Source organism: Armigeres subalbatus, chromosome 1, assembly GCF_024139115.2.
Source record: "Armigeres subalbatus isolate Guangzhou_Male chromosome 1, GZ_Asu_2, whole genome shotgun sequence".
Lineage (NCBI taxonomy): Eukaryota > Metazoa > Arthropoda > Insecta > Diptera > Culicidae > Armigeres > Armigeres subalbatus.
This window is the reverse complement of record NC_085139.1, coordinates 224713-243101: the sequence shown is the minus strand read 5'-3', so window position 1 is coordinate 243101 and position 18389 is coordinate 224713. Positions and strand designations below refer to the sequence as shown.

At 40.8% G+C, this 18389-nt stretch overlaps 1 protein-coding gene across 1 annotated transcript; it reads left to right on the top strand.

Annotated features, from left to right (window-relative positions):
• Positions 1-1313: 1313 nt before the first annotated feature.
• On the top strand, positions 1314-3794 carry LOC134207988 (homeotic protein proboscipedia-like). The gene is made up of 2 exons (XM_062684095.1): positions 1314-1642; positions 2103-3794. Exons 1-2 carry the CDS (start codon positions 1399-1401, stop codon positions 2975-2977), a joined length of 1119 nt encoding a protein of 372 aa, XP_062540079.1. The 5' UTR covers positions 1314-1398; the 3' UTR covers positions 2978-3794.
• Positions 3795-18389: the final 14595 nt, after the last annotated feature.

Sequence of the window (18389 nt, the reverse complement as noted above, 5' to 3'; positions counted from 1 at the left end):
AACTAAGCTACGAAGGACCTCCGTCGGCCTTCGCAACCTAGCAGCTACTGAATGAGCTCGAGATTCCCAAATTGGACGCATTTGTCAAGCCAACACATTTTTCAAATCAATATGTTTCACATAATGTACATATTCACATATGAGTTTTCAGAACATTGTAAATTAATGTCCAATTCGGGTTGAATATAGGCAATTAACTTTGATTTAACTGAATGTTATATTTGTTAACCATCTCATTGCATTAAATCGGTTTATTTGGTATCGGTCAATGCATCTAAACGACTCTCGTTGGTTCGAGAACGAGACCTATCTGATTGCTATTGATGATTTAGCATATTGCATACAACTATAGAGGATTAATAGAAAAGTATTGGCCCTCTCGCTTTTTTCGGTGTATATGTTATAACATTATAATGTATGCTTCCAAGATTAAAGATTAAATTATATTGTCATCAATGGTTTTTGAGTCTGTGCCGGAAATATGTGCAGTTTGCATGGTGTCTGATATCTGAAGTGTACCAGAAAATAGTTAATTTTAATTACTCTCCATTTTCGATAAGATTCATGGTCGATATGATTCGGGCTCACTGTTTAGCGTATACAAAAAAAATAAATACCTTAAAAATTTGCTTCCAAAATTTTGATTAAGAATGATTAATATGGCTGTGTATTCGTATAGGTGAATAGGAATAGCGCGAATAGGAATAACACTACAATTTTATTTTTGGAGCTCCTCCCTATGAAAATTTATACATAATACCTGTTTCATTGAGCATGCGACAGATAGTTCCTGTGTGACTAATCCAACCAACAATTGCTACCCGCTGACCGTCTCAAAAGTTCCTAATCGGTATAGCCGAATAGTCGTCATTGAACAATCGGTCAGTCTGCTACCCACGGAAAAGATGAATGAAACGAAATGCTCACTTCTAGACGCCTATTTCTTAACATGGGCGGCTATTTGACTTTATTGAATCCAAATAATTTTTTGACGCCTGGCATTTAGACTAGACACACGACTAAGACCCAAAACCTACTGCTCACTCCTTTCTTGTCCACCTGTTTACTTTCGTAACACTTCATCCACTTTCGCTCCCTTTTCTTTACGACAGGCACCAAACCAAACCAGACAATTCCGGCTGCAAATTCACCTTTGTCACTTGACCTGCACCGTGTGCTATTTCTGTTAGTTCTTCTTCCCCATTAAAAACACTCCAATACATGGGAAAGGACGAAGGTAGAAAACCTCCAAAACTTCCATCCCTATTTCATTTACCTAACTATGTGACGTATAAAAATGAATGGCATAAATATTCGCAAACCATTACGTTGTGGTAATCAGATTAGATAACGTCTGGTGGAACATTGCAATATAGAAAAGTTTATTTTAACTGTGAAATGTTTTCTAGTGCTAATGAAATGTATAGTCTTCGAGAAGAGCTTGGTATGGATGAATTATCGCTAACTCCAATCCTGGAACAGCTTAGTGAACAGTGGTCAACGGAAATAGTAATGCCTATGGATTCCGCAATATCACCTGTGTACCCAAGTGAAGGAATCAAAACAGAGTGCATGAGTTCTCTGATCCAACCCACATATCATAACACAACAGGAAATGCTCAAAGCACCGCCGAAAAGGAAGGTAAGGTCAATCATTAAAATAATTGAAATAAATATCTTCAACAAAACCACAACCTCTGCTGAAGGTTACAACACTCGATTGTGACGGGAAATATACTATTGTACGATTAGGGTAGACGGCTTTTGATGTTGATATTTATCATCATCATTCCTTATAGCATCTCTCCCATCATCACAGGGCGAAGGCAATTTGTCAGCCTTTTTTTATTCATTCAGGTGCTTAGGGTGAGAGATGAGATTCAGTACAATTCTAAAGCACAATCTTTTCAGATTTCATACATGCATATGCTCTAGAATGCGAATCAGCATGTGCATTTTAGAAATTATGCTGCATTTGTATATTTAAAGCATATTACTTGAAATTCAAAAACGCCTCCAATAGGGTTTTCTCTTACTTTTTTCAACATTGCGGCATTAACATATGTTTCTAATTTTTATCCCATATTTTCCCCTTGTTTTAGTGAACAATACACCCTCTGCTGTCGACGGTTCAAAATCATATGTTGCAACGAAACGGTCTCGCACCGCCTTTACTAGCCAGCAGCTTGTAGAGTTGGAAAAGGAATTTCGCCTAAATCGCTACTTATGCCGTCCTAGGAGAATTGAAATCGCCACAAAACTAGCATTAACCGAAAGACAAATTAAAATTTGGTTTCAAAATCGTCGGATGAAGCACAAAAAGGAAGTCATGGCTGCAGGAGACTACAACAAGGAGCATAATACAGATAAAAATAGCCGCAAGGACGTAACGAGGGCTTGTTCTCTAGCTACTATCGAAAATAAAACTATAGTTAATCGACTTATGGCTCATTCAACATATGCTCCAAGTATGTTAACGGTAAGAAAGCAATCGTCTGATAAAAAATATGTTAATAATATAGACCCATCAGATCAATCTGATTTCCTGCTAGGTAGTGAATTATTTGCGCCACCTACAAATCATCATGAATCACTTTACCAAAATAATTTTATTTATTTGGATAAAAAAGATTTTAGAATGCACAATAGTTCTCCTGACATTGAAGATCCGTATTTATCTGCGTTGATTAATGCAGGATCTTCGATGAACAAATCACCCGCTCAAGAATACATTAAAAACAATCCATCATATTCGCATGAGAATATATCTCAACAGCTATTTGATATCGTTAAGCCTAACTCATTGGAAACATTACCAACTATTACTATCCAATGGGGAGGAAATGATGAAAATACTCATAACAAAAGTGCTTCAGGAACCAACTATTTAAAAAACAATAATATATTAACGGAAAAATGTTACTTTGAGGCTGCACCATTGACAGGATACCCATCATCCAAAGAATATATAATTTAAGGCATAAATTAAAATAACTTGAAGACGAAAGGAGCATGCAAGTCACTAAACTTAAAACACGAAGTTGAACAGACAAATAGACTTAACACTCAGGTTATTCCAGTCTACCACATAATCAAATATCGTATCTATTTAATAGACTATGAGTGCTTGGCATTTTTACACTAACGCTTTCTGTCCACAATCTCGCATGAGCTTCATTTCGTACGACATGAACGATGGATTTATCAAGTGTTCTGTTTGCCTGCGTTGAACAAATGCATCTGTTGCCAAATCAATTGAAATCAACTGAGTTGATCTATACATATGTCTCGTCTAAACCCAGCATTACAGAACAATAAATATAATGAGGAGAAGATGCAACCACATACATGACGAGTCTCGCTTTTTTTCATGAATTTATTTGAATAGTGCAATCAACAGAACAACATGAAAGCTATTGATTGCAGTATTCAAATTAATTCATGGAAAAAATGTTACTTAGGTCTTTTTGAAAAGTTATGCAAGGAGTCCTGTCAGTATAATATATGTTTACATTAAATATTTTTATAACTAAGAAATATTCAAAGGCATACGATAAGCAAAATATTTAATTAAGTAGTTATATATTTTTAAGATGCTATTGATATATTATTAAGAATAATAAAAAATCAACTCAACACCATATATGATTTTTTTCAAAGTGAATTGATGTACCCTTTTCCGGCATATCTAATAAATGTTGAGTCGGAGAAATGTGTTCTATCTCGACGTTGGCCATCTCATTCTTTGATTTCTCGATCTATGCTTCAGTTTATCTACTCTACCCAATAAAAAAAACTTTCTTGTGGAATGGAAATACAGAGATATTTATTCTTGGTCTCTAGCAGTTAAAATAACTACTGACTAACATTCCCTTTTTTTCGCATCATTTTTGATCAACCTTGGAATAGCCTAGAATCCATTGACATGTACGTATAGTCCATGCAGTCAGGATCGGGGTCATAGGGACAAACCAGGTAGTCTCGGGTAGCCTCTCGGTCAGGTCAGCGGTTCTCAACAGCCGTCCCTCTGGGGAATACCAAAATATGGGTAAAAAGGTATTGTGGGAAGACTGGAACCACAGTTGGAGATCATCTACCAACACGCAACTCCGCAAAGTAAAAGGCACCCCCTCTGCCTAGGCAGATCTCCCTAATTTGAGAGATCAGCAGATCATCTCCCGGATCCGAGCTGGTCACACCACGGTCTCCTACAATTTTGATTTCTTCAACACTGCGTTATTCCAAAGAGATTGACTGCCCCCCCTCAAAATGTATCATCGTCTACAATATTTTACTCCTCTCCGTATTTTCCGGTTATGACTAAGCAAGTTCATTGTTTAGCATTGTTACAAGCAACATTGTTTAGGTATGGCGTGTGTGTGTGTGTGTGTGTGTGTGTGTGTGTGTGTGTGTGTGTGTGTGTGTGTGTGTGTGTGTGTGTGTGTTTTTGTGTGCGTGTGTTTTTTTTTTTCTTCCTAAACAATGGAGGGGGAATCTGCTCAACAGACATCCTGGGTTGACCAGGAAGTGCTGGGTTAGGGGCCACCTACAATGAGGGAGGCAGGGCTGCATCCCCGACCAGCTAAACCGTTTCCATTGCCGCCAAGCCCATCGTCCCTTCGGTACAACCAGAAAGTAATGCTTCAAAGGGGGGCCAGTGCATGACGCACCCTCGAGGTTAGCTGCGTGTCCTTGCAGCATCGAACATCGTGACTCGCTTTTTAGAAGAACACCATGGTATCGTGCCAGCGCATTGCCGGCTTTCCAGGTGGCCTTACCACGCCCTATGGCCTCGGAAGGTGGGCAGAGTCGACTTCGCGCCTGCTTCCCTCTGCACGACTGGTATCAAGAATGATGATGCCGCGTGCACCCCAAATTGACCTTTCTGCGATAGGGCCTATTCGCCAGCACACAGAGGGACTTGCCGACGCGAGGCCTACGCCTGCCCCAGCCTTGACGAGGACCCCTTTCCGTCCTCGGGCTCGGAGCCCGCCCGGTTGACCGACGCCGCGAAAGCGACGATACCATGTTGTTCTTCGCGCGGCCACTTGTTCGATAAAAGGATCGAGTTCGACCACAGAGCATGACCACCGGTATGACCCATGAAGCCGACTCCGATCCCTTGGACCACCTCTTATTTGCGCCTAAGCTAGCCATCCTTGAGTCCACGCGCCACCTTCTGTGTAGCTCCGAGACGATTTGGGCGATAGCCGATAAAACGGCGTTCCAGCCAACTTCGTCTTTACACATCCTCCGAACTAGGTTGTCCGGGGTAGTGCCCAGACCACATGTGGCAAGCATGTGGTCACGCATTGCGCGAAAACGAACAACACGTGTTCCGCCGTTTCCTCTAAACCTGCGCACACCAAGCACTCGGGCGAAGCCGAGCAAGCCAGCTGCTTTACCTGCACTTTGATTTTGCAGCACGCTTAAACGTTGGCACATCGAACCCCCCATGGGGTGCTTGCTGTTCACAGCTTTGCTGGAGCAAATCAAACAATTGGGAGGGTTCGTTGTGCCTTATGTCCCTCCAATCCGCAGCGTCGGCAGAGATTGCTTCTGTCAGGGCTTTTGCAGTCCCATTGCTTGTGCCCCGGTTCCAGGCACTTGAAGCAAACTTCGGGTTGCTCGTATATGCGCACAGGGCATACCGACCATCCCACCTTGACGCTCCCTAACTTGACTACCTTGGAGGCGTCCGCTGCAGATAGCCGAACCAATGCTACCTGCGTCCCTGCCGGACCTTTCCGTAGCCGAACGGCTGCGGTGGGCGTCTCCACTTCACACTGTCGCCGCAGTGCCGTGACGAGCTCTTCGACTTCGGTGATCTCGTGCAGGTCTTTAAACCTTAGATTCACCTCCGTCGTGAGTGCCCTCACCTTGACCGTCTCGCCTAGGACCTCCTCAACCCAAGCAACCAAGCAACATTGTTTAGGTATGGCGTGTGTGTGTGTGTGTGTGTTTTTGTGTTTGTGTGTGTGTGTGTGTGTGTGTGTGTGTGTGTGTGTGTGTGTGTGTGTGTGTGTGTGTGTGTGTGTGTGTGTGTGTGTGTGTGTGTGTGTGTGTGTGTGTGTGTGTGTGTGTGTGTGTGTGTGTGTGTGTGTGTGTGTGTGTGTGTGTGTGTGTGTGTGTGTGTGTGTGTGTGTGTGTGTGTGTGTTTTTTCTTCCTAAACAATGGAGGGGGAATCTGCTCAACAGACATCCTGGGTTGACCAGGAAGTGCTAGGTTAAGGGCCACCTCCAATGAGGGAGGCAGGACTGCATCCCTGACCAGCTAAACCGTTTCCATTGCCGCCAAGCTTCCATCGTCCCTTCGGAACAACCAGAAAGTAATGCTTCAAAGGGGGCCAGTGCATAACGCACCCTCGAGGTTAGCTGCGTGTCCTTGCAGCATCGAACATCGTGACTCGCTTTTTTAGAAGAGCACCATGGTGTCGTGCCAGCGCATTGCCGGCTTTCCAGGTGGCCTTTCCACGCCCTATGTCCTCGGAAGGTGGGCAGGGTCGACTTCGCGCCTGCTTTCCTCTGCACGACTGGTATCAAGAATGATGATGCCGCGTACACCCCAAATTGACCTTTCTGCGATAGGGCCTATTCGCCAGCACACAGAGGGACTTGCCGACGCGGTGCCTACGCCTGCCCCAGCCTTGACGAGGACCCCTTTCCGTCCTCGGGCTCGGAACCCGACCGGTTGACCGACGCCGCGAAAGCGACGATACCATGTTGTTCTTCACGCGGCCACTTGTTCGATAAAAGGATCGAGTTCGACCACAGGGCACCGGTATGACCCATGAAGCCGACTCCGAACCCTTGGACCACCTCTTATTTGCGCCTGAACTAGCCATTCCTCGAGTCCACGCACCACCTTCTGTGTAGCTCCGAGACGATTTGGACGATAGCCGATAAAACGGCGTTCCAGCCAACTTCATCTTTACACATCCTCCGGACTAGGTTGTCCGGGGTAGTGTCCAGACCACATGTGGCAAGCATGTGGTCACGCATTGTGCGAAAACGCGGGCACACGGACAACACGTGTTCCGCCGTTTCCTCTAAACCTACCCACACCGAACCGGTGTAGGTACTATCTGAAGCAACCATGGCCTGTAAGGACCTGGGTCAGGTGGAAAGTGATTTCCCCCTGGCGCCTCTTGACCCACGTACCTATCTCCGGTATCAACCTATGTGTCCATCTACCCTTAGTGGAACTGTCCCACGCACGCTGCCATTTGACCATTGAGGCCAACCTGACAGTCCTACGGATGCCTCTCGTGCCGCGCATTTCGAAGCACTCCATGTCTTCACCGATAACTATGTCGATAGGCATCATACCGGTGATGACGCAAAGTGCATCGTGCGACACGGTACGGTACGCGCTCGCAACTCTTAGGCACATGAGCCTATACGTACTTTCTAACTTCGTTCTGTAGCAGTTAATACGCAGGGCCGTGCCCCAAGCTGGCCCCCCATACCTCAGTATGGACAGAGCAACGCTAGCCAGAAGCTTGCGCTGTGTGTGTGTGTGTGTGTGTGTGTGTGTGTGTGTGTGTGTGTGTGTGTGTGTGTGTGTGTGTGTGTGTGTGTGTGTGTGTGTGTGTGTGTGTGTGTGTGTGTGTGTGTGTGTGTGTGTGTGTGTGTGTGTGTGTGTTATACCGATCGCCTCAGTTCGACGAATTGAGGTGATGTCTGTGTGTGTGTGTTTTTTTAGAGGGATGAAGGAAAATCTGCAACCAAGGTGCGGGGATGGCAGAAGGCCGACCGAGAATAAAATCATCACCCATTTTTCAAGCACTTACCTCCAACTGATTTGCTCGCAACAAGTTGCATTCGAATATAGAAAGGTACCGTAGCTACACAATTGGCTACACTTTCGTCTTATAAGCGGATGGTCATGGGTTAGATTCACAGCCCCTCCTCCAAACCCTTGTCAGTCCCCGGAGGTGCAGCCTTAACGGTGACGTTTTAGGGTACGCGTCTTACCGACACGGCTGCCCGATGACAACTCACGAATTGTTCTTCTCGGAGGCATTCCTCCAACCAACCCGATTAAATGTCAACCGAACAATGCAACGAGCAATTGGATCCACGATAAGGACAAAAGGACACAATGGACTAACGAGTTCCTACCAAATAAAGGAATGAATAAAAAAAAGTTGCATTCGACGTAGAATTCTGTCCCATCCTATAGAAAATTGCCCAGAACGAACTATGGGCTCGGAAGTTATGGCCAAAATACTATTTTTTATTTACACGAGGGGGGGCTCCTGGGGGCCCTCCTTAGCCGTGCGGTAAGACGCGCTATCTGGTGATGGTTAAACTGCGCCCAAAACTATCCGTCATCAACAATGTTCGGTACCGACGACCGCCACGGTACGACCTAGAGCGTTTGAAGCAACCTAATGTCGCCACTGCATACGCGCAGCATCTCGAGGCAGCGTTGCCGGAAGAGGGTGAGCTCGATGGGGCCCCTCTTGAGAACTGCTGGAATACAGTTAAAGCAGCCATTAACGACGCAGCGGAGAACAACGTCGGGTATGTGGGACGAAGTCGACGGAACGATTGGTTCGTCTTAGAGTGCAGACAGATTCTGGATGAGAAGGACGCAGCGCGGGCGGTCGCGCAGCAGCAAGGTACCCGGCAGAACGTGGAACGTTATAGACGGAAGCGGAGACAGCAGACTCGCCTTTTTCAGGAGAAGAAACGCCGCCTGGAAGAAGCGGAGTCCGAGGAGATGGAACAGCTGTGCCGTTCTCAAGAAACACGCAAGTTCTACCAGAAGCTCAACGCATCCCGCAAAGGCTTCGTGCCGCGAGCCGAAATGTGCCGGCATAAGGATGGGAGCATCTTGACGGACGAACGTGTGGCGATCGAAAGGTGGAAGCAGCACTACGAGGAACATTTGAATGGCGCTGAGAGTACAGGCAGTGAAAGTCAAGGCAGCGGAGGAGATGCTTACGTCAGTTCAGCGGACGATAAAAGCCAACCAACCTCCCACCTTGAGGGAAGTTAAGGATGCCATCCAACAGCTAATGATCAATAAGTCAGCTGATAAGGATGGAATCGGAGCTGAGCTCATCAAGATGGGCCCGGCAAAGCTAGCCACTTGCCTGCACAAATTGATAGTCAGAATCTGGGAAACTGAACAGCTACCGGAGGAGTGGAAGGAAGGGGTTATATGCCCCATCTACAAGGAAGGCGATAAGCTGGAGTGTGAGAACTTTCGAGCGATCACCATTCTTAATGCTGCCTTCAAAGTGATATCCCAGTTCATCTACCGTCGTCTGTCACCATTAGTGAATGAGTTCGTGGGAAGTTATCAAGCCGGCTTCGTTGACGGCCGCTCGACAACGGACCAGATCTTTACTGTACGGCAGATCATTCAAAAATACCGTGAATACCAGGTCCCAACGCATCATCTGTTCGTTGATTTCAAGGCGGCATACGACAGTATAGACCGCGTAGAGCCATGGAAAATTATAGACGAGAATAGCTTCCCTGGGAAGCTTACCAGACTGATCAAAGCAACGGTGGATGGTGTGCAAAACTGTGTGAAGATTTCGAGCGAACACTCCAGTTCGTTCGAATCGCGCCGGGGACTAAGACAAGGTGATGGACTTTCGTGCCTGTTGCTCAACATTGCGCTAGAAGGTGTCATGCGGAGTGCCGGGTGTGTTACCTGGGAAGCAGTGTTGCGATAGACGATAGACCTGGGAAGCAGTGTTACGATTACGATAGACGGAAATACCTTCGAGGTGGTCGAGGAATTCGTCTACCTCGGATCCTTGCTAACGGATGATAACAATGTCATTCGTGAAATACGAAGGCGCATCATCTGTGGAAGTCGGGCCTACTACGGGCTCCAGAAGAAACTGCGGTCAAAAAAGATTCGCCACCGCACCAAATGTGTCATGTACAAGACGTTAATAAGACGGAGACGAGCCAGCCTCGGGCTGAAAGTCTCCTTAATAAAGACAAAAAAAAAAAAAAAAAAAAACGTTGGACTACCGGTAGTCCTCTACGGACATGAAACATGGACAATGCTCAAGGAGGATTTGCAAGCACTCGGAGTATTCGAGAGACGAGTGCTTAGGACTATCTTTGGTGGTGGGCAAGAAGACGGTGTGTGGCGGCGAAAAATGAACCACGAGCTCGTCCAGCTCTACGGCGAACCCAGTATCCAGAAAGTAGCTAAAGCCGGAAGGGGACGATAGGCAGGGCATGTTGCAAGAATGCCGGAAAGCAACCCTGCAAAGATGGTGTTCGCATCCGATCCGGCAGGGACGAGACGACGTGGAGCGCAGCGAGGCGGCTCTGTCCCAGTGTGGGGATGTAATGCCAATAAGAAGAAGAAGAAGATTTACACGAGAAAGGCACCATCAAGACTGCTTTATTTTGAGAGGGAGTCATTTTGAGCTCAGCATAAATACAATTAAAAATTATCAAATTAGTTGTCATTACAACATTCACGGATAAAAAAGCTGATTTCTCAATAATGGTGTGATAGAATCAACACGTTGCATCCACATCCACATCAAAAATTATAGATGAATATGTGATCTAAGATGACAGTTCTCATTCGCGTAATTTTCAACTGATTTCTGTGTATTTTTTGTATTTCAGTGATTTCTCATTTTCCATCTGAAATCAGCTGTACATCCTACATTCTAACTGGAACTTAGCATGCTCTTCAACTTATTATTCTATTAGCTTTTCCTCAGTTATTAATTGAAAGCTTTTCTATGCCCGCCATTGCATAAGTATGAATCTTGTGTTGTGTGGCAAGTACAATGAACGTGCTATGCCCAGGGTGTCGAGAATGTTTCCCGTCCGAAAACATGCTAAACCGGACCGAGAATCGAACTCGCGATCTCCGGATATGCAATCGCTGTCGAGCCATTAGGCCGAAGACCTTTAAGCCGAAGGCCTTCTGGTGGAAGGTCATTTTTTTTAAATTTCTTTATTAGGATGTTTTTTAATCTTTATTAACGTGATTTTTTTATGTAAAGAAGTTCATCACTTTTTATTAAGATGTTTTTTAATTCTAGATTAAGTTCAACACCGACATCGAAGGTCATTAGGCCGAATGGTAATTAGGCCGAACGGTCATCAGGCCGAATGGCCATTAAGCCGAATTAGCAGAAAAAGACAAAAAGTGAAAAATGAGAAGTTCATTTTCCACCTTACCTCTTCTTCCTTCCCCCTTCTTGCATCTTCCTTCTTCTATCTGTCTTCTTTTTCGTTCTTCTTCCATTTTTCTTCTTCGCTCTTCCTTCTTTATTCTTCCTTCTTTTTTGTTACTTATTTCTTTTCCTTTCTTCTTTCTGCATTCTTCTTCATTCTTTCTTTCTTGCTTCATTCTTCATCTTTCTTTGTTCTTCCTTATTCCTTCTTCCTTTTCCTTTTTCCTCTTCCTTCTTTCTTCTTCCTTCTTCTTCATTCTTCATTATGTTTTCTTCTTTTTCCCACTTTTCTTAGTTCTACTTTCTTTTTTCTTTTTCCTTCTTCTTCCTTCCTTCTTCCCTTTTCGTTTATCCTTCTTTATTTTCTTTCTTTCTGTTGCATCTTTCTTTCCTCTTGTTTCTTCCTTTTTTCTTCTTCTTTCTCAATTATTCCTTCTTTCTTTCTCCTTCTTTCTTCTTCATTTTTCTTTCTTCACTTTTTTCTCCCTTCTACGTTCTTCCTTATTCCTTATTATTCATTCCTTCTTCCTTCTTCTTTTTCTTTCTTCTTCCTTCTTCTTTTTCCTTGTTCTTTCTTCCTTCTCATTTCTTCCTTCTTTCTTCTTTCTTCTTCCTTCTTCCGTCTTCTTTCTTCTGTCTTCCTTCTTCCTTCCTCTTTCTTCTTTCTTCCTTCTTCCGCCTTCCTTCTTCCTTCTTTCTTCTTCCTTCTTCCTACTTCCTTCTTTCTTCTTCCTTCTTCCTTTTTCCTTTTTCCTTCATACTTCTCCATCTTCCTTCTTCCTTCTTCCTTCTTCCCTCTTCCTTCTTCCTTCGTCCTTCTTCCTTTTTCCTTCTTCCTTCTTCTATCTTCCTTCTTCCTTCTTCCTTCTTCCTTCTTCCTCCTTCCTTTTTCCTTCTTCCTTCCTCCTTCTTTTTTTTCTTCTTCCATTCAATTTCTTCTTCACTTCGCACTACTCGCTTCTCACTCCCCAGTTCTCATTCGGCGGCCATTCGGCTTAATGACCTTCGGCCTAATGACCAAGCATCTATGCAATCACACGCCTTTGCTTGAAATGTTAACTCGAGAACCTCAGCAGTAAAGGCTAAAAGTGTGTATCTGTACAGATACAAAAGGCCAAATTATATTTTCTTCTTTCTCCTAGTCTTCTTCTTCGTCTTTTTTTCTTCTTCAATGACTCTACATTCCAAATGGAACTTGACCTGCTTTTCAACTAAGTATTATATTAGCATTTTCTCAGTTATTAATTGAAAGTTTTTCTTATGTGACAAATACAAATACAGGGTGTCCAGAAAGTTCCCTATCCAAAAGGATGCTAGATCCTAGAACTCTCCAGATTGGCAACCCCATGCCTTTGCACGCAAGGCTACTGGAGACTCCAAGAAATGTATAGGGTAAAACGACCTATTATGGAGGGGCAATCCACGCGTCAAAACAAAATGGGTTTCGAAAATTCTTCTTCGGTTGTATGTGATGCTTTTGGTTCAATAAGTATCAGTTATCAATGTTTAGACATAAACATAAACATCTGTTGAAATGATTTTTGTTTTACTTCTGAAATATAGAAGCGCAATTTGTAAAGTTTTTATTATCTCTTTATGTTTGTTGCAGATAAAATAGAACGCAACATTGTCTTTATCCTCTGCAGATGAGGATCGCTATTCTCTTTTGTTGCTTGTTTTTTGTTTGCATTTTTCAGCGACAATTACACTCCTTGATCACAATAAATACAATAAATAATAGGCTCAAAGGAAGCATTTTAGGACTTACCACAAGGATAGGACGTTTTACCCTATAGATTAGTTTTTTTGCCTTTCTCGTATACTAAGTATAAGGTAAAGGCCCCACCGAAGGGGCGGTTACCCTCCAATACCTTTTCCGAACTAAATCTATCACATGTTGTACATATGCATAATCGAGTTTCAGACATAGCACTATGGTCCAGGATACAGATTTACGCGGAAAGATGCATTTTCCTCCAAAACTATATTTTTTAGAAAAAACTGTTGTTCTACAAAATTGTTCGAAATAGTAAGGCCATCATTATGGATCTACCGAAAAATAGGGTGGCCCATCATTTAAAAAAAATTAGAAAATATTTTTTTTATTTCTCGGAATATTGACATGTTATGTTCTACAAAGTTGTAGCGCAGCTTATTCCAATCAATTTCGCTAAAAAAATGTTTCTGTAGCTCTTAAGTTGGCTGATTTAGAGCAATTTTACCTAATTAGATTAGGGTGTACCTTAAAAAAACAGTATTTTTGATCTACTTTTTTTGTTCTAGATTTCTCGAAAAAGTCTTGTTCAGGTGACTTTTAGAGCTCAAAAAAATGCAGCTTTTGATGGGTAAATATGCTCAATATCTTTTTGCGATCAAAAGTTATAATCGTTTTTTTGTCAAAATTACATTTTTTTCATAAGTTGATATCTCCGGTTAGGGCAGACCAAAAAAATATATTCACACGGCATTTGAAAGAGAAATTAATATTCTTTATTATGACAAAAAATTGGGGATATGTTATTTTTTTATCTCAAGTTCTATCAATTTTACTAAAATCATGTTTTTTTCAAATAAATTATTATAACTCGACAACGGAACGTTTTGAAAAGCCCCAAAAGTCTTTAGAACATGACATCCGTGAAAAATGAAAACTAAAAAATCTACAGCTTTAACACTTTTTATAAGTTTTATCATTATCATCGTATTGCAAGATTTACGAGAAAAGATGCATTTTCGGTCTGAAGCATACTTTTAAGAAACAAAGTTTGTTCTACAAAGTTGTTCTGGATACTTGGGCCCTTATTATAGAGTTACCGAAAAATAGGGTGGGCCATTTTATAAAAATGTAAAATTTTTATTTTTTTTATTTTGCGGAATATTGACATAAAATGTTCTACAAAATTGTAGCGCAGCTTTTTCCAATCAACTTTGCTATATAAACTTTTTATGTAGCTCTCAAGCTCACTTGTTTAGAGTAATTTTACTTACCAGGATTAGGGTGTTCCTTAAAAAACAATATTTATGATCTGCTCATTTCATTTTTTATTTTTCACGGATGTCACCTTCTGAAGACTTTTGGGGCTTTTTAAAACGCGTGTTTTGTTATAAGAATATCGTCTGTATCTTTTTCCGTTGTCGAGTTATATCAATTTATTTGAAAAAAAACATGATTTTAGTAAAATTGGTTAAACTTGAGATAAAAAAATAACATATCCCCAATTTTTTGACACAATAAAGAATATGAATTCCTCTTTCAGATGCCGTGTAAATATATTTTTTTGGTCTGCCCTAACCGGAGATATCAACTTATGAAAAAAATGTAATTTTGACAGAAAAACGATTATAACTTTTTATCGGAAAAAGATATTGACCATATTTATAAAACTTAACATAAACACTTAAACAATATGACCGAACTCGGTTCACATTTCTACCGAAACTACTCGGTTATTATTGAAGAACCGAATAATTCGTTTTAAAATAATTATTAAGTCTCATGTTTTCAAATCTAAACTGAACAATCGGTATCATCAGAAAATATTTGACAGAGAACATGTCAAATGAACCGAAATATTCGGTAAAATATTTTCGTGTACTTATTCGGTACGAGATAACCGAGAAAACTCGGTACAATAAATCAATACCGACCTATCCTAGCATTTTTTTTTCGTAAGCAATGAGGTAGCGAAACAGTTAGACATTTTTGATCGCTACAGCTGTTTTTAAAGTTTCACATATTTTCTGTGTTATTCGAATTGTGCAACATATAAATTTATGAACATTGTGTTTGAAAAAATCACGAAAAATGAACAACTAGTTTCATGAAACGATTATTGTTTTTATTTCCAGAATGAACAAACTTCGTCAAATCCTCCGGAATAAATCCAGCTTATTATTTCATTTGGATAAGCGCTCTTGTCCAACTTCTTGCAACGGATTGGAATTATCGCAAGCCGCTGAAATTTTTTTCATCTAATTTGAAATAGAACAATGATTCTCGCATAAAAGTTAGTTATCAGTTTAATTTTTCCTCATGAAAAACCTTTTCATGGAGAATGATCGATTTTGAAATATCGAACCGAACTAAGAAATTATTGTTTTACAATATGTTCGGTTCATTTGACAGCTCTCGGTAACACTATATAACCGAACTTCGGGTATCCTAGGAAAAGCGAACCGAGTTATTTCGGTTACTTTTGACAGCTTGAGCTGGACAGAATGGTTACCGAGCGCTCGGTTATTATTTAATGAACCGAACAGAGAACCGAGCGTTCAGCAGATAAAAACTCGGTTCAAATTCAACCGAGCTCGGTATATTATTTTAAGTGTGTACCAATAAAAAGTTGCATTTTTTTGAGCTCTAAAAGTCACCTGAAGACGACTTTTTCGAAAAATCTGAAATAAAAAAAGTAGATAAAAAATACTGTTTTTTTGAGGTACACCCTAATCCAATTAGGTAAAATTGCTCTACATCAACCAACTCAAGAGCTACAGAAAAAGTTTTTTTAGCAAAATTGATTGGAATAAGCTGCGCTACAACTTTGTAGAACATAACATGTCAAAATTCTGAGAAATAGAAAAAATATTTTCTAATTTTTTTTATATGATGGGCCATCCTATTTTTTGATAGAACCATAATGATGGCCTTACTATTTCGAACAATTTTGTAGAACAACATTTTTTTCCAAAAAATATGGTTTTGGTGTAAAATTCATCTTTCCGCGTAAATCTGTATCCTGGACCATAGTGCATAGTAATTAATTTCCACTCCGGGTGGCCCGGCATATAGGCAATTAACTTTGAATGTACTGATTCAAATCAAATCCAATCTGAATAAATTTCAAATCCAACCCAAATTCAATTCAAATCCCATCCAAATCCAATCCACATCAAATTAAAAAAATGACGAAATTTGGACAAATACAATGATGGGGTAAATAGCAATTTATTATGATTTGTCCAATCTAACGCGAACTCATTTTTATCTAATATCACAAATTAATACATTTGGTACCTGGTGGGTCGCAAGCAATATGGGATTCTGCTAGGTGGGTCGCATATTCAAAAGTTTGGGAACCTCTGGTCTAATTTACTTTACGTTCTTGCCAATAAATTGTGTAGCTATATAGATCCATATGATCGTGCCACGTTACATAGCTTGACAGGCCATGGAGCGATAGATGAACTTGCCCTTGGAACAGGTTGATGTCATATCCATCAAACTAATTCATTGATTACGTGGCGCTGAGAATACATTTTTTTATCTTTATTTAAGTGATTTTTCTTAATATCTAAAGAGTTCATCACTGATAGCTGAGAATACACTATTTGAGCACTTACCCAAATACAGTAAAATGTAGTAATGTAACTACTGTTCTGATCTTGGTTTTTATTATAGCACCCAAATAAGTGTAAATGGGTTTTATGCAACTCATTTGAGTTTCACTCTAATAAAGATTCGAAAAAAAGAAAGAAAAAAACTCATTTGAGTTGTATAATGTTCATCAAAGCACCCATTTCGTTGGTTTGATTTATTTGATGGTGGCACTACCGTAATCTGAAAAAGTGACGTATACGCCATTTTCCAAAAATAGTGTTAACGAGTAGTACCCATCGAGCTCTTTAACAGAAAAATGGAAATCATGTAGATTGTAATTTGGCGCATACGTCACTTTGTCAGATTACGGCAGGGCAGCCGTCCCATTATTTTATTTTGAAAATATATACATTCATTGGTCATTCAACTAAAAACTAATACTAAGGTTTTGGTCCGATTCGCGAATTAAGACCGAATTCAACTTAAAAATGACAGTTCAAAAAAATTCAAATAATCCTGCTCGCAGAGCAAGATTACTTTTGACAGATATTGAATCATTTATGATAGATGTTTTGTTGGTCTTGCTCGGTAGCACCAGCCATTCTTACGACCGGGAGATTTCAATATTCCCGAAGTTTTTAAGTTTAATTTGATTTTAATTCGCGAATGGAACCAAAGCCTTAGGTCTGTCTCATTTGGAGAATTAAACTGAAATTAAACTTAAAAGTGACGTGTCAATCATTATCGAATAACCCTGCTCGCAGAGCAAGACTACTTTTGACAGATATCGAGTCATTTTTCATCGATGTTTTATTGGAATTCCTAGGTAGCCTCAGACATTCTTATGACCGGGTGATTTTGTGCCGCTCATAAAGAAATCTACTCCTCCGCTTATTTATAATCGCAACAAAACATGAACGCCAGATAGTCGCCTAAGAAAAACATACCTCCAGAAAAAAGCTACTTTGTTTTATTCAAAAATTCGGTCACCACGTGGTAGATTGTGGCGATGAATGCTTTGATAGCACGTGCTTTTTGTACTGCGGATAAATTTTCCACATCTATGATAGCCTTGGAAAATGATCACAAAAGGTGGCATTTTTTTTTGCAAAGCAGAATATTTTAATTTTCAAACTGTCACTTTTAAGCTTAATTCTACAAATGAGACAGACCCTTAGTACATGTTTGATTTTGAAAAGTAGGCTTTTTCTCTCAAAGACGAACTGAAAATCAAGTATTATGATCAGGAATTGCAAAAAAATCCTTCATAGCACACACGAACTGTAAACCTGGTGTTATGATCAGGAATTGCAAACAATATGTTAACAGCTATTACTATTCACATTCCACTCTTAACATGAACCGTTTTAAATGTGTTCTTTTGATCAACAATGAATTGTACAAATGCTTGACGGCCATTACGCTACCAATATTCTCGTTTTGTCATATGCCGAATAAAGAATGGCCGTTGTTAATAACCCGATGGCGAGCTGGAAGTGGATTTTGTGGAAAGCGGAGTCGCCATCAAGATATGAAATAAAAATTATACACATTTTCTCACATCTCATGTAGCTGATCGCATGTTAGTCCACTTAAATTCGTCTCCCTCCTCGACACCAATACCATACTCACCGATCACGTTGAAAATTATACAAAATGAGTGCGTTTCTTTTCTGCGGCCACGCAAAGTCTATGCTATAAGAGAAAACGAGAGATTGCATGAGACCTGTCATTAAACGTTATTACGCTTATAACCTATAATTAAGTTAGTATTCTCGGTTGCTTGTATAACTCTTGTCGTGGATTTGATATTGTTATACACAGTATATGGAAATAATATTTATGTGCAGTGCATATGCACTATAAACATTCTAACGTATATATATATATATATA